The sequence below is a fragment of the Malus sylvestris genome, chromosome 15 (genome assembly GCF_916048215.2).
Source record: "Malus sylvestris chromosome 15, drMalSylv7.2, whole genome shotgun sequence".
Classification (NCBI taxonomy): Eukaryota; Viridiplantae; Streptophyta; class Magnoliopsida; order Rosales; family Rosaceae; genus Malus; species Malus sylvestris.
Window position 1 is genome coordinate 10,960,657 of NC_062274.1, and position 14,376 is coordinate 10,975,032.

The 14,376-nt window shown below is 41.7% G+C and overlaps 2 protein-coding genes across 2 annotated transcripts; both read right to left on the reverse strand.

Moving 5' to 3' along the window:
- Positions 1 to 2,353: 2,353 nt before the first annotated feature.
- LOC126605212 (uncharacterized) lies at positions 2,354 to 4,550 on the reverse strand. The gene is made up of 2 exons (XM_050272582.1): positions 3,995 to 4,550; positions 2,354 to 3,776 (listed from the first exon to the last, which is right to left on the reverse strand). The coding sequence occupies exon 2, from the start codon at positions 3,026 to 3,028 to the stop codon at positions 2,354 to 2,356; it is 675 nt and encodes a 224-aa protein (XP_050128539.1). The 5' UTR covers positions 3,029 to 3,776; positions 3,995 to 4,550.
- A 2,353-nt stretch (positions 4,551 to 6,903) lies between these two features.
- On the reverse strand, positions 6,904 to 13,055 carry LOC126605223 (cellulose synthase A catalytic subunit 7 [UDP-forming]-like). Its single transcript, XM_050272593.1, has 11 exons — positions 12,970 to 13,055; positions 12,014 to 12,472; positions 11,815 to 11,882; positions 10,034 to 10,300; positions 9,598 to 9,943; positions 9,232 to 9,495; positions 8,928 to 9,140; positions 8,622 to 8,835; positions 8,340 to 8,536; positions 7,865 to 8,218; positions 6,904 to 7,694 (listed from the first exon to the last, which is right to left on the reverse strand). Exons 1-11 carry the CDS (start codon positions 13,042 to 13,044, stop codon positions 7,113 to 7,115), a joined length of 3,039 nt encoding a protein of 1,012 aa, XP_050128550.1. The 5' UTR covers positions 13,045 to 13,055; the 3' UTR covers positions 6,904 to 7,112.
- Positions 13,056 to 14,376: the final 1,321 nt, after the last annotated feature.

The window sequence follows — 14,376 nt, forward strand, 5'->3', positions numbered from 1 at the left end:
GCCCAAGGACTAGATGGTGGAATCTAAAAGAAGAAAAACAAGCCATTTTCAAAGAGAAGGTAATCACCCAATGTGTGTGGGATAGAGAGGGGGAAGCTAGCCAAATGTGGGATTCCATGGCTAGTTGTATCCGAAAAGTAGCAAAAGATGTATTAGGAGAGTCCAAGGGCTTTGCCCCACACCAAAAGGAATCTTGGTGGTGGAATGAGGAGGTACAAACAAAGGTGAAGGCTAAGAAGGAATGTTGTAAAGCCTTATACAAGGAGAGGACCGATGAAAATGGTGAAAGGTATAGAAAAGCGAAGCAAGAGGCGAAGAAAGCTGTCAGAGAAGCTAAGTTAGCGGCTTACGACGATATGTATAAACGACTAGATACCAAAGAAGGAGAGTTGGATATCTATAAACTATCTAGAGCAAGGGAAAAGAAGACAAGGGACCTAAACCAAGTGAGGTGCATCAAGGATGAGGATGGAAAGGTTCTTGCTACAGAGAACGCGGTTAAAGACAGATGGAGAAGTTATTTTCATAATCTCTTCAATGAAGGACATGATATGAGTGCTTCTTTAGGGGAGTTGAGTAACTCAGAAGAGTGTAGAAACTACTTTTTTTATCGTCGAATCCGGAAGGAAGAAGTGGTTGTAGCTTTGAAGAAGATGAAGCATAAAAAAGCAATAGGCCCAGACGATATACCAATCGAAGTGTGGAAACTTTTGGGAGAGACAGGTATAACATGGCTCACTGACCTTTTCAATAGGATTTTGAAAACGAAGAAGATGCCAAATGAGTGGCGAACGAGCACTTTGGTGCCTATCTACAAGAATAAGGGCGACGTACAAAATTGCATGAACTATAGGGGTATTAAGCTAATGAGTCATACAATGAAGCTCTGGGAGAGAGTCATTGAGCATAGATTGAGGCAAGAGACACGGGTTTCGGACAACCAATTCGGGTTCATGCCAGGGCGCTCAACCATGGAGGCAATCTATCTCTTACGAAGATTGATGGAAAGATATAGAGATGGGAAAAAGGATTTACACATGGTCTTTATAGATTTGGAAAAAGCGTATGATAGGGTCCCAAGAGACATTCTTTGGAGGATTTTAGAGAAGAAAGGAGTACGAGTAGCATATATCCAAGCTATAAAGGATATGTATGAAGGAGCAAAGACTGCCGTAAGAACTCATGAAGGACAAACCGAAAGCTTTCCCATAACTGTAGGATTACATCAAGGCTCATCCTTAAGTCCTTACCTTTTTGCGTTGGTAATGGATGAGTTAACAGGACATATTCAAGATGATATTCCTTGGTATATGCTTTTCGCAGACGATATAGTGTTGATAGATGAAACTCAGGAAGGGGTAAATGCAAAGCTTAACCTTTGGAGAGAAGTGTTGGAATCTAAAGGTCTTCGCCTAAGCCGATCAAAGACAGAATATATGGAGTGCAAGTTCAGTGCAAATGGAGGCCAAAACGAGTTAGGGGTGAGGATCGGAGATCAAGAAATACCAAAGAGCGACCGTTTTCGTTACCTAGGATCTATCTTGCAAAAGAACGGAGAATTAGATGGAGATCTCAACCATAGAATACAAGCTGGATGGATGAAGTGGAAGAGTGCATCCGGCGTGTTATGTGACCGCCGTATGCCACTGAAGCTCAAGGGAAAATTTTATAAGACGGCAATAAGGCCGGCGATGCTGTATGGCACAGAATGTTGGGCGGTGAAACATCAACACGTACACAAAATGGGTGTAGCGGAGATGAGGATGCTTCGTTGGATGTGTGGGCACACGAGAAAGGATAAGATTAGGAATGAGGATATCCGGGGTAAAGTAGGAGTAGCCGAAATTGAAGGAAAGATGAGAGAAAATCGGTTACGGTGGTTTGGACATGTGCAAAGAAGGCCTACTGACGCTCCGATTAGAAGATGCGACTATGGGACAGAGGTTCAGGGCCGAAGGGGTAGAGGAAGACCTAGGAAAACTTTGGAAGAGACTCTAAGAAAAGACTTAGAGTATTTGGATCTAACGAAGGACATGACACAGGATCGAGCACAATGGCGTTCTAAGATTCATATAGCCGATCCCACTCAGTGACTTGGATTTTCCAAGTCTCCAACCGAGAAGTTTTCCTCACTCGGAAAATTAAGGGAACACTACCCCAACCTACATGCTCCACTCAGAAAGCTTCAACATACAAGCTTCAACAAAAGAAAATTCAAAGAACTTAGCGAAGAAGGCTTTGGTGTATCTAACACAATACGTTGAAATGAAGGAAAGCTTATTTATTGATATCCCCGATAAGCTACAAATATGTACATATACATGAGTCAAAATAAACACACAAGAGGGAGCCTTCACAAAGGTTGCTTAGGAGAAGTCTCAGCAGTCGGTAGAGCCCCAGAAAGAGAAGGCACCGGAGGGGGATCATTTGGAGCCTCAGTACTGGACAGAACCCTAGAAGGAGGAGGCATCAGAGGTTGATCATTTGGAGCTTCATTACGCGGTACAGCCCCAGAAGACGAAGGCAATAAATGCCTTTGGAACAAACCCACAAATCTCTGATGATCAAGTAAAACCTGACCATCAGTTTCCTTCATCTGGTCAAGCTTTCTCTTCATGTTTGTAGCATAGTCATGTGCGAGCCGGTGCAACTGTTTATTCTCATGCTTGAGCCCTCTAATCTCCTGTTTGAGACTCATCACTTCAGCCGCCAATGATTCAACTTGGCGGGTTCGAGCAAATAGGCGTTGGGCCATATTAGACACAGAACCTGCACACTGAACACTGAGAGCCAGCGAATCCTTAACAGCTAACTCATCAGACCGTTTGGAAAGTAGTCTGTTATCTTTGGGAGTGAGAAGGTTCCTGGCCACCACCGCAGCGGTCATATCATTCTTCATCACGGAATCCCCAACGGTAAGAAGACCAGTAGGGGAGACGAAGGATGGGCGCCATATGTTGTCTGGAGAAGGCGGGGCTGCCTCTTCAACAAGGTTCAAGTCAAAACGACGGTCGGAGGGGCCAGACATTTTCAAAGGTGTTGAAGAGAGAAGAGGTCGGACAAATCAAGATCTTAGAAGTGCAAGAATGAAGCTTCTACTGGTGGAGATTCAAGTGTGCTTTGGAACTTAATGCCAGCCCCTATAAAAATCTGCACTCGACGGAGCTTCAGAAATCGAAGAGGCGCCTGCTCAGAAATCGAAGAGGCGTTTGCTTTCTCAAAAGCTGGGCTGCTTAGAGATCACGAGGGTTGATCTCAGAAATCGAAGAGGCGTTTGCTTTCTCAAAAGTTGGGCTGCTCAAAGACCTCGAAGGCTGATCCCAGAAATCGAAGAGGCGCTCGCTTTCTCAAAAGCTGGGCTCCCCAGAGACCACGAGGGCCGATCTCAGAAATCGAAGAGGCACCTACTTTTCCAGCCTTGTCAGCACCTGTCACACGCACACTCAGCTTTGCGGAAATTATGGGCATTATGTCGAAGACTTCTGGGGAAGTAGAAAACACATGAATCTTACTGTTCAATCACCCACTTCCCACACGCAACAATAGCTCATGGGTACCACAAATAACTTTGCCAAAGTTCTCTGCCAAAGTTGAGCACGTGAAGCTTGCAGCTCCCACTACATCGCTCTGACCAAGAAGGGTAAAAGAATAGCAAAGAAACAGCACTAACAAAGTTTAGACCCATAAATTTTGAAGGTCTAGCTACCATATTATTACCCACAAGGGTAAAGGAACAGTACCACTGCTGGATAATTGGAAAGTCCCTGTGTGTCAACCTCTGTGCTTCGTGGCAAGGTAGACTAGCAAACATGCCCAACCTTTACTCACATTCGAGAAAACACTCCCAATAAGATTGCTTGCTCCAAAATCGAAGAGGCACCGTCCTCCGAATCTCGAGAGCCAGACTCCCAACATGACTACTTTCTTAAAAATCGAAGAGAGGGTAAAGGAACAGTACCATTGCTGGATAATTGGAAAGTCCCTGTGTGTCAACCTCTGTGCTTCGTGGCAAGGTAGACTAGCAAACATGCCCAACCTTTACTCACATTCGAGAAAACACTCCCAACAAGATTGCTTGCTCCAAAATCGAAGAGGCACCGCCCTCCGAATCTCGAGAGCCAAACTCCCAACATGATTACTTTCTCAAAAATCGAAGAGACACTGCTCTCCGAATCTCGAGAGCCAGACCCCCAGCATGATTGCTTTCTCAAAAATCGAAGAGGCATCGTTCTCCGAATCTCGAGAGCCAGATACCACAGATCACTTTTTCAAAGTGCTCTGACAGAGTTAAAACATGTGAAACTGGCAGCTCCCACTACCGTGCTATGACCAAGCAGGGTAAAGGAATAGCATTACTACTTGTTAGGGAGACTCCTATATATGTCGACCTCCATCCCCAACAGACAGGCAGACCTGCAAAAATGCTCAACCCTTCATCATATCTGAGAGGGCACTCCCAACGAAGCCTTTCGAAATATTCAGCTTTCTTTCCCCCCGATAATACCTCTGCAAACAAGCTATACTAGAGCAAGAATATCTCATATCATCAGGGTTAAAAGCAAGAGTATCCCATATCATGCTTTTTCCCTGTCTTTTCCTTTGGCCTTGTTTTTACCTGCAAGACAAGGAGAAAGAGAGCAATCAGTCAGCACTTGGAATCAAGCTTCCAGCCAGGAACTGACTGCCTGGAACCCCTTACCTGATTACTTACCTGGCATTGCTCTCAAGTACTCATCTTCAACATCTTATGTTTCCAGGGAAGATTCCGCATCTGCTTGAGGAACAGATAGGGCAAGTGCGAAGGATACAAGGAAGCATGTGGAGACAAGCGTAACAGCACACGTGCCGATACATCCATTACTCTGTCAAAAGCAAAAGTATCCCATATCAGCAGGGTGGAACGTACTCTAGATTTGATGGACTTGTTTTGACCCTCAAATTCTTCAGTCGGCCTTATACTCTGGAGGAAACCAGAAAACCCTCCAGCTCAGTTCAAGAATAAGCCTGTGGAAAGTTACTTCTTCAAAAGCAAAAGTATCTCATATCATCTCTTCTCATTTTTCTTCTCTTTATCCTTCATGCTGCTGCAAGATGGGGAGAAGGTGAACAATCAGTCGGAGCTCTGATTGCTTACCTTGTCTGTCACCTCTTTCAGCAGACCCCCTAGCTCGGCGACTTGGGGGACTCCTACTACATGGTTTGTATCGCGCTTGACCAAGCCTGAAACTACAAGTAAGCTTCAAGTGAAATTGATACATTACCTTGTGCATCTCCACCAGTTAAAGATACCACCCCCGGATGGAGGAAGAGTACTTCCAGAGAAGATGCCACATCTACCTATGAGACAGATAAGACAAGTCAAGACGACACCGCACTCCGATACTTAGAAGTTTCGTGATTACGAGATCATTCTTCCACAATATTTCCTAATGTCATTTGTACTAAATCATTCACTTGTACTCACTAAAGGAGAGCTTGAACCTATGTACTTGTGTAAACCCTTCACAATTAATGAGAACTCTTCTATTCCGTGGACGTAGCCAATCTGGGTGAACCACGTACATCTTGTGTTTGCTTTCCTATCTCTATCCATTTATATACTTATCCACACTAATGACCGGAGCAATCTAGCGAAGATCACAAAAAGCGACCGTTTTCGCTACCTAGGATCTATCTTGCAAGAGAACGGAGAATTAGATGCAGATCTCAACCATAGAATACGAGCTGGATGGATGAAGTGTAAGAATGCATCCGGCGTGTTGTGTGACCGTCGTAGGCCACTGAAGCGCAAGGGAAAATTTTATAGGACGGCAATAAGGCCAGCGATGTTGTATGGCACAGAATGTTGGGCGGTGAAGCATCAACACGTACACAAAATGGGTGTAGCGGAGATGAGGATGCTTCGTGGGATGTGTGGGCACACGAGAAAGGATAAGATTGGGAATGAGGATATCCGAGGTAAAGTAGGAGTAGCCGAAATTGTAGGAAAGATGAGAGAAAATCGGCTCCGGTGATTTGGACATGTGCAAAGAAGGCCGAATGACGCTCCGGTTCGAAGATGTGACTACGGGACAGAGGTTCAGGGCCGAAGGGGTAGAGGAAGACCTAGGAAAACTTTGGAAGAGACTCTAAGAAAAGACTTAGAGTACTTGGATCTAACGGAGGACATGACACAAAACCGAGCGCAATGGCGTTCTAGGATTCATATAGCCGACCCCACTTAGTGGGAAAAGGCTTTGTTGTTGTTGTTGTTGTTGTTGTGCTAAACCCTAAATCAGGAGAAAAAATTGTGATGCACCCGTTGCATCCGACATCTCACTCACATTTGCAACACCATGTGAGCAGCACATGACCATATACATTTGGTGGATGTTGCATGCAAGTTTTTCTTGTAAATCAGACGTTAGTAAAATGCGAATGGCGGTGTCACAACACAAGAACAGAGTAATAAACTGAGAATCCATTGAGCTCCGTTGTGAGTTGGTTAGTTCCAAAGTCATTGCAAACAAAACTTTTCCAACTCACTTATGGCTGGTTTGGGGTTGTGATGCTTAAAAAAATAAAAAAATAAAACTGAAACATCAAATGTGTTTGGTAAAAAAAAAAGTGCTTATTTAAAAAAGGGTTGTCAATGACAATAGAAAAAAGCAGAAGCAGGGTCTACAATGCTTCTAAAAAAGTGTTTTCTCTTTTCAAAGCACATTGCCAGTATACTCCTGCACATTTTACAAAATGATAACCTTTGCCCTTGCATTATTCTCTTTGGCAATTATTATATCACATTAAATACCATATTATTTTTAGTCATTTAACATATTCACATATATTTTATATAAAAGTTAACCCAACGCTAAGATACTTTTTTTTTGGTTAAAAGCACTTTACAAAAAAGGTTTACCAAATACTCAACAACTTTATTTTACAACTGTTTATTTTCATACCACAACAATACTAAACTACCCTTAGAAATCTTGGTACATTGATTGCACTTCAAAGCTACACACAAATTTGGTACCCTACTCTACCTTTATTCATACTTGTGCATGCTCTGTAAAGATATATCTTCTGCAGATGCACATTTTCAGAAAAGGATGAAAGGAATACAAGTATTTTCAGCAATTGATTCCGCACTGTTTCGTGTCAGGTCCCTTGGTTTGCAACACAAATGGATCAATTCGGATCCAGAGTAACGAGAAGATGGAAGCCAGGAGAATTGACCAAATGATGACAATGGTTGGCGTCCGGTTCTGCCTCCCCAGAAGACCTTTAAGGAAGGGATAGAGATGAACGATCACCCAAAAAGCAAAGAAGAGCTTCCCAAGAAGAGGCCCCATAGATTGGTTCCCGTTGTTTACGGCGTCCGAAATCCCAGCAACGACTCCAATAAGGTTGATGACTAAGATTGTGGTTGGAGGGATGAGGAGGGTTGTCCATTTCAACGCGTATAATTCTCCAAAATCCTCATCATCTGGTGACTTGGCTGTGACTGTGAAATTGGTGTCATTGCCGCCTAAAACCTTGAGAAGACCTTGCACAACAGCGAAGAGGTAAGCTGAGACACCACCAATCACCCAGAATTGCTCGTTTCTCCACCATTCTTCGATGCTCACTCCGCTCCATCTAAGCTCAAGAATGCCAGTTCCAAAGATTGAGAGAAACAGCGCAATGACGATGAGGCTTGCAAAAGTGCTTATCTAGAATTTGAAAAAGAAACAAAAGACACAACTTTGTCACATGGGAAATCTGTGCAGAACAAGCATGGGGTTCAACTTCTATGTTTTTCGGATGATTAATACAATCATTTTTGGTTATTTATTGTCTTCTATGATTCAATGTGGTGCAAAAGATAGCTAGAAGTTGTTACCTCTGGCATGATGAATTTATCAGTGAGCAAGCAGACGGCGGGGAGGATACAATAGGCAAGAAGAGGAAGGGAGGTGAAAGGGTAGACAGTAGTGTTGACATAAGCAAATCGCTCGAGCCACTTGAGCTTCCCTCCCTTGTAGCCATACCAGAGTGGACTGTGGCGACTGAAAAAGATCTCAATGGAACCAAGTGCCCAACGAAGAACCTGGTTGAGCCGATCTGACAAGTTGATGGGAGCTGTACCCTTGAATGCAGGTCTATCTGGCATACAGTAAATTGACCTCCAACCACGGCAATGCATCTTGAAACCCGTTAAGATGTCCTCTGTGACAGATCCGTAAATCCAACCTAGCTGCATATATCCAAAAGTAGCAACATATTCCACAATGAATCAAGAAAACTGCACTAACTTGACTCATAAGGTATCCAAATTTCACAGCGAATGATACAAAAATAATTGCTGAAAATTTTACCTCTAAACCCCAATCAGTTTTGTCTTCATAACCGCAACTGATCACAAGAATGGCTTCTTTAAGCAATGCTGCTGGGCTTGAGGAAGAAGGGACACCGCCTTGTTCCATCATTGTTGAAGTCACGAAAATTGCAGACTGTCCGAATTTCTTTTCAAAATTCATTTGGGACATCAGTAGCTTTTTGTCACCATGCATTCCTACTCAATATTATGTAACTTTAAGTTTTACTTAAGCCAAAAAAACATAAACTCTCATTGAAAATGATTAATTTTGATAAATCACCTTGTAGGTTTGGAGCATCTCCAATTGCATCATCCTTGGAGTACTTTGGAAGCTTCTTGCGGCGTCCAATACACGGGAAGCAGTCACAGCTTGCCATCTTTGGGCGCTTAGGACCCTTCGGAGGATCATAGCCATATAAAGCTTGCCTTCTGAACACACATCCTGTGCCCACACACACAGGACCTTGAATTCCATCCAGACCTTTCATGTTAATCTGAAAATTAAAGAAAATTCAATATTATTTTAGTAACACAATTATATGTCAGAAAACAATTGATCTTGGTGCTTCCTGTGGTGATTACTTACATCGAAAAAGATTCTATTTCTGTTCGCGTAACGATCATTTCGGTCAATGCCGTCAAATCTTTGAGGGAACTGGACATAACAAACCTTCCTTCCAATTTGAGGGTCCATCAAGAAACACATGGCCTCTCTTGCAGCCTTGCTGTTGTTTACATAATGATCACAATCCAAGTTGAGCAGGAAAGGAGCATTTGTAAGTACTCCCGAGACACGAACCTGATCATATGCATACGATTAGAAGTTTTTACTTGGTATTCAAGCAAACAGAAGAAAATGAATGCTTAAATTGAAAGTTTTGTTTAGTTACCAGGGCATTCATGGCACCGGCCTTCTTATGATGTTGAAAACCAGGCCTCTTCTCACGAGACATGTAGACAAGACGAGGAAGCTCATTCCCTTCGGTATCAAGGCCTCCGCTGTGACCAAGAAAGACTTGGATCATGCCAGGGTGATCCTGAGTGTTGTTTCCCGGCCACGGTGTCCCATCCTGCATAATCCACCCTTCTGGCGGAACCTTTGTGGATTTCGCAACAAGTGCGTTTATCCTAACCTTGAATTCCTCGTACTCTCTCTGCATTTTTGCATACGTAAAAAAATTACGATTAGTCAGCCCCCGTCCTAATCAAGCGGGTTCTAGTAGTGACATGAACGCGGTTATATATGCATGCAATACCTTCATAGCTCGACGCTCCTCAACAAATGTTGGCTGGGCCTTGTCCTTGAGATAATCAATCTTCTCACAGAAGTAGAACTCAGGGGCTCGAGGCTCAATAGAGAATTTCTTGCTGAAAGGTACCCATTTGCGTGCAAATTCAGCGGTTTCTGACAAGGCTTCGAAGGTGAGCATGGAAGCTCCATCATCAGAGATGTAGCATGAGATCTTGTCGACAGGGTAGTCCATGGACAAGATTGAAAGAACAGTGTTGGCGGTATTAAGTGGAGGTTCTTTCATGGGATCCACAGTACTCACAAACACATCTACCGAGCAGAGCATGTTCGGTTCACCCTCCCTCTCATATCTGCATCAGTAATACCGTTGTATTAACATAGTAACTAGTTAGCGCTTTGATGCTAATGTACACATACTTAACAAATGTGCGAATATATACCTGAGGGAAAGGCGATCGAGGTAGGTCTTACGATCAATGGGGTACCACTTTGGGAACTGATCAAGGATCCATGAAACTGCAAACCATATTTCACACATGACAGACACTAACCAGAGACCAAATGCGTCATTGACCGGATTCAAAAGCCTGTATCGAAGAAACAATGCTAAAATGAAAAGCCGAGCCACAATGATCATCCGATAAGGGTTGATCTTGCCCAACGCAATTGGTACTTTCCTTGAGAGTGGCTGCCTAGCTCCATCTATCCTGCATTATGCAGTACGAATACACAACATTATATATGTTAGCAAATGAAATTAAGGACTTAAATATTGGGTTGAATTGAGTTAATTAGCTTCATTAAAAAGTGTTGGAGTTTTGAGACTCCTTGTCCCACATCGGGGACATATGTTCCTTAATAGGGTTTATATATGTTGCGTCTTCGATTTAATCGTTTTTGGTTTGGGCCATTTCAAATGAGGATTGAAGGCTTGGGTCTGATGGTATGGGACATTTTAATTAATATATTAAAAATGTTTTGATTAAAAAACATAATTTTTGAAAAGAGTTGTGTATTTTCAAATACGATCAACATGTATTTGAAAGGCTATGAAACATCCTCTATATATATATTTGTAGTCTCAATTTTCAACAGAGATATCATTTTCCTTTCTTTCTCCCGTACAAAAGCTTCCAAAACGTAAACACACAAAGCAATTCGTCAGAATTCTGCAATCGAGTCCGGATTGACGAATTAGAAAGTTGTATTCTGCTCGAGTTGACGTCATCAAACCACAAGCACAAGAGTGGGACGAAAATATTGTTCGAAGGACATAGCTTTGCGCTAGCCTCTATCTATCAACCAAGTTAAGTAATTTTGCTTTCTGTAATTATTTTGTCATTATTCCATTTTGCATTACAAATATATTTCTTATTTCTTAATAAAGAATCAAGGGCACTATTTACTACCCTCATGTTTCGTGATTTTCAACATTTAGTACATCAAGTTTTTTTCGTCCCAGAGTCATACCTAAAGTGTAAATTTTGGGACAGTCTCATACATCCGTTAGTCAAACTGCTAAGTCTCCCGTTAACTGTGACGTGGCGCCCATGTGGACAATGACTGGACGACACGTGTCATCCATGTGGAAATTAAAAATAAATTATTTATAAAAAATAAAAAATACATATATATATATATATATATATATATATTTAAAAAAAAACCTTCATCTTCCCCAGATTCGGAGGAAGAAGGAAAAAAAAATCGAATCTGCAACCCAGATTCGGAGAAGGAAGAAGAAAAAAAAAAAAAAAAAACCCAGTTCGTCCCCCCCCCCCCCACACCACAAAAAACCCAACCCCTGCAACCCAAAAGAATGAGGAGGAGGAAGAAGAAGAAGAAAAAAAAAAAAAAAAACCAAACCCCAGAAGAAGAAGAAGAAGAAGAAGGAGGAGGAAGCAGAAGAAGAAGAAGGTAAAAAAACAAAAAACAAAAAAACAAAACAAAACGTGGATGACACGTGGTGCCCAGTCATTGTCCACATGGGCGCCACGTCACAATTAACGGCAGATTTAACAGTTTGACTAACGGATGTATGAGACTGTCCCAAAATTTACACTTTAGGTATGACTCTGGAATGAAAAAAACTTGATGTACTAAATGTCCACAAAACTTCAGGGTAGTAAACAGAGTTTAACCCAGAATCAATTCATTTCAAATTCTGTTATTATTTTTTGAATTGGCCTCCAACAAAAAGCATATGTTTATGTATACGTACATGGCCATGTCGGCATCATTCAATCCGTCAGGTTGATCACTGCCGCCAAGGTTGCCCTGCTGCATTACCTGCACGAAATTAAGAATGCACATATGTACACGAGTTAAAGACAGTACAAATTAATCTTGATGCATGACCATAATATCTCGAGAGAGCTGCTATTCGTACTCCAAAAGAGTCATTATGCACTCGGTATTACCGTGTGGGATCTGACTCCGGCGATTACGGGTGGGATATGTGACTCCCGATCAGGATCATCAGGGCCTCTTCCATAGCTCTTCGTTCCACGGAGCTGGGCTTCAGCCAGCTGCTTATTGTTAGTCTTATAATAGGGCGATCTGGCGGCGTTGTTGCCGTTAATCTGATCGTGATCATCTTCCGGATGATCGTGATTAATGTTGAATTCGTGTTCAATGTCATCAATGTCCTCTTCGTCGTCGTCTCCTTCGATTCGGGGGCTGCCTTTGAGACGCTTGTATCTGGTTTTGCACTGAGGGCAGTTCTGGGAGCCTTCCCTCCGCTCGTACTCGTAGCAAGGCCTGCACACTGGGAAGCCACAATCGTTGCACGCCACGAACAAGTTTCCGTCCACCGTCAACCCCACGCCATCGCCGCATATCTCGCACACCTGTACGTCCAAGTTCCTCGATGGCTTGTGCTGCATCCATCAAACACAAACAATAAACTTCAGTCCAATTCACAAAATAACTAAAATCAAAGCGTAGTTGCTGAAGAATACAAGAATCTCACATAAAAAGTTGAAAAAAAATAAATAAATGTGACGTTATACACGAGGGTGCACACATGACATGTTGTGCAGATGGTTAAATGCAGGTGTGAGAAAAATATAATATCGGCGTGGTTAGTAGTGGGTTAGTGACCATTTGTACATGTAGTCACACATACCAAATTACACTCTAGTATAAGACATGCTAATCTTTTATTCAAAAAGACTAGATTAGACGAAATTAACTCTTTAACACTGGTAAAGGGATAAAGTGTCATTCTCTCTTAATCCCGAGTGAGAGAGGACCAACACATTCAGAAACCCCTCGACCATCCCATATTTTTATTAAACAAACCTCGCAGAGAGAGAACCAACAAAAGAGAGCCTAAACACCATCAAAACAAACTATAGGTGAAATTATTAGCTACCTCTTCATGGCCATGAATGACGACGAGTTCATTGCGGTTGTGAGACCCTGCAACAAGTCCGGCGCTGGCTTCCATGGCGGCAGCCTGTGTCGATTTGATGTTCGAGAGCGATCAATAATGCTGATGATCTAGGATGGTGAGGTTTCTATTTGATGATGAACAATGGAAGTAGTAGCTAGCTATAAGGAGGGTGGCATGGGATATTTGGTGGTGAGGTCCCTCTCACCTCCTCTCACCTCCTCTCACCTCCTCTCACCTAATGGATTATGTGTGTGTCTGTGAGAGAGAGAGTCTACATCACTACAAACAGAAAAATCACGCCGGCGTATATCAGACGGAGCATCAGCAATGTAACTTTTTATCCCAAAGCAGACCTCCGAGCTGATATTCAAGTACCCATAATATTAAAAAAAACACACAATCTTTTTCCATCAACAAAAAGCCAAGCTTTCTAAAAACAACAAAAGCTACTCAGTATTACGGTTTAGTGATATTTCTCTTAACTCATAAGTGAGATGTCTTAGATTCGATTCTCGTCAAAGATAAATTTGAACCATATTATTACTAACCAATTGTGAGGCTAAGACCCCATCCCCTTAGTATAGGTAATAAAAACAAAAAAACAAAAAAGTAAAATCCAAGACGCAATTGAGACTACAAACTACGTAGCTAAACCAAAACAGTCAGATTTTTGTTTTACGTAGCAATTGTGTAACTTACTATGAAATAGAGAGTTAAGTTTTTGGGCACTATGCCAAAATTTTGGCAGCCCTCCAAAAATACTTTTATGATTATAATTGTGGGATTAAATCAAACGGTAAGAATTATGTGAGATTAAATCCTATGGTTATTGTTAGTTACGAGTTTTAATTTTTTTTTAATTAATGTAGAAGTGTAAAAAATATAAAAACACTCGTGATGACAAGCTGTACAACTTTCATAAAGAGGTTAACTCTGAAATTCGCCACTATACTCTCATAAACCATAGATTCAAATTTAACAATTGATTATCGTTTATGTTTACGCTCCATTCTTCTCATCGAATTTCCTTTTTTCAAATTTCCTTTTTTTTAAAACATGATCTTTTAGTGGATGCAAAAAGATGAACGACTCACATCATAGATGTCACATTCAGGTTTTTACAGTTATTGAAAATATTGCTCGGAGTTTATAAAATCTTTAAAACTATATAACATTGACTCATATTTTAGTTAACCGTAAAAATTAGAACGTGATATCAATGATCTGAACCGTTCATTTATTTGCATCCACTAAACGATCATGTTTTAAAAAAGGAAATCTAAAAACCGAAATCCAGTGAGAAGAATAGAGCGTAAACAACAATCAACGGTTAAATATAAATCTCGAGTTTGTGGATTATGGTGTGTCGGATTTCGTATTTGACCC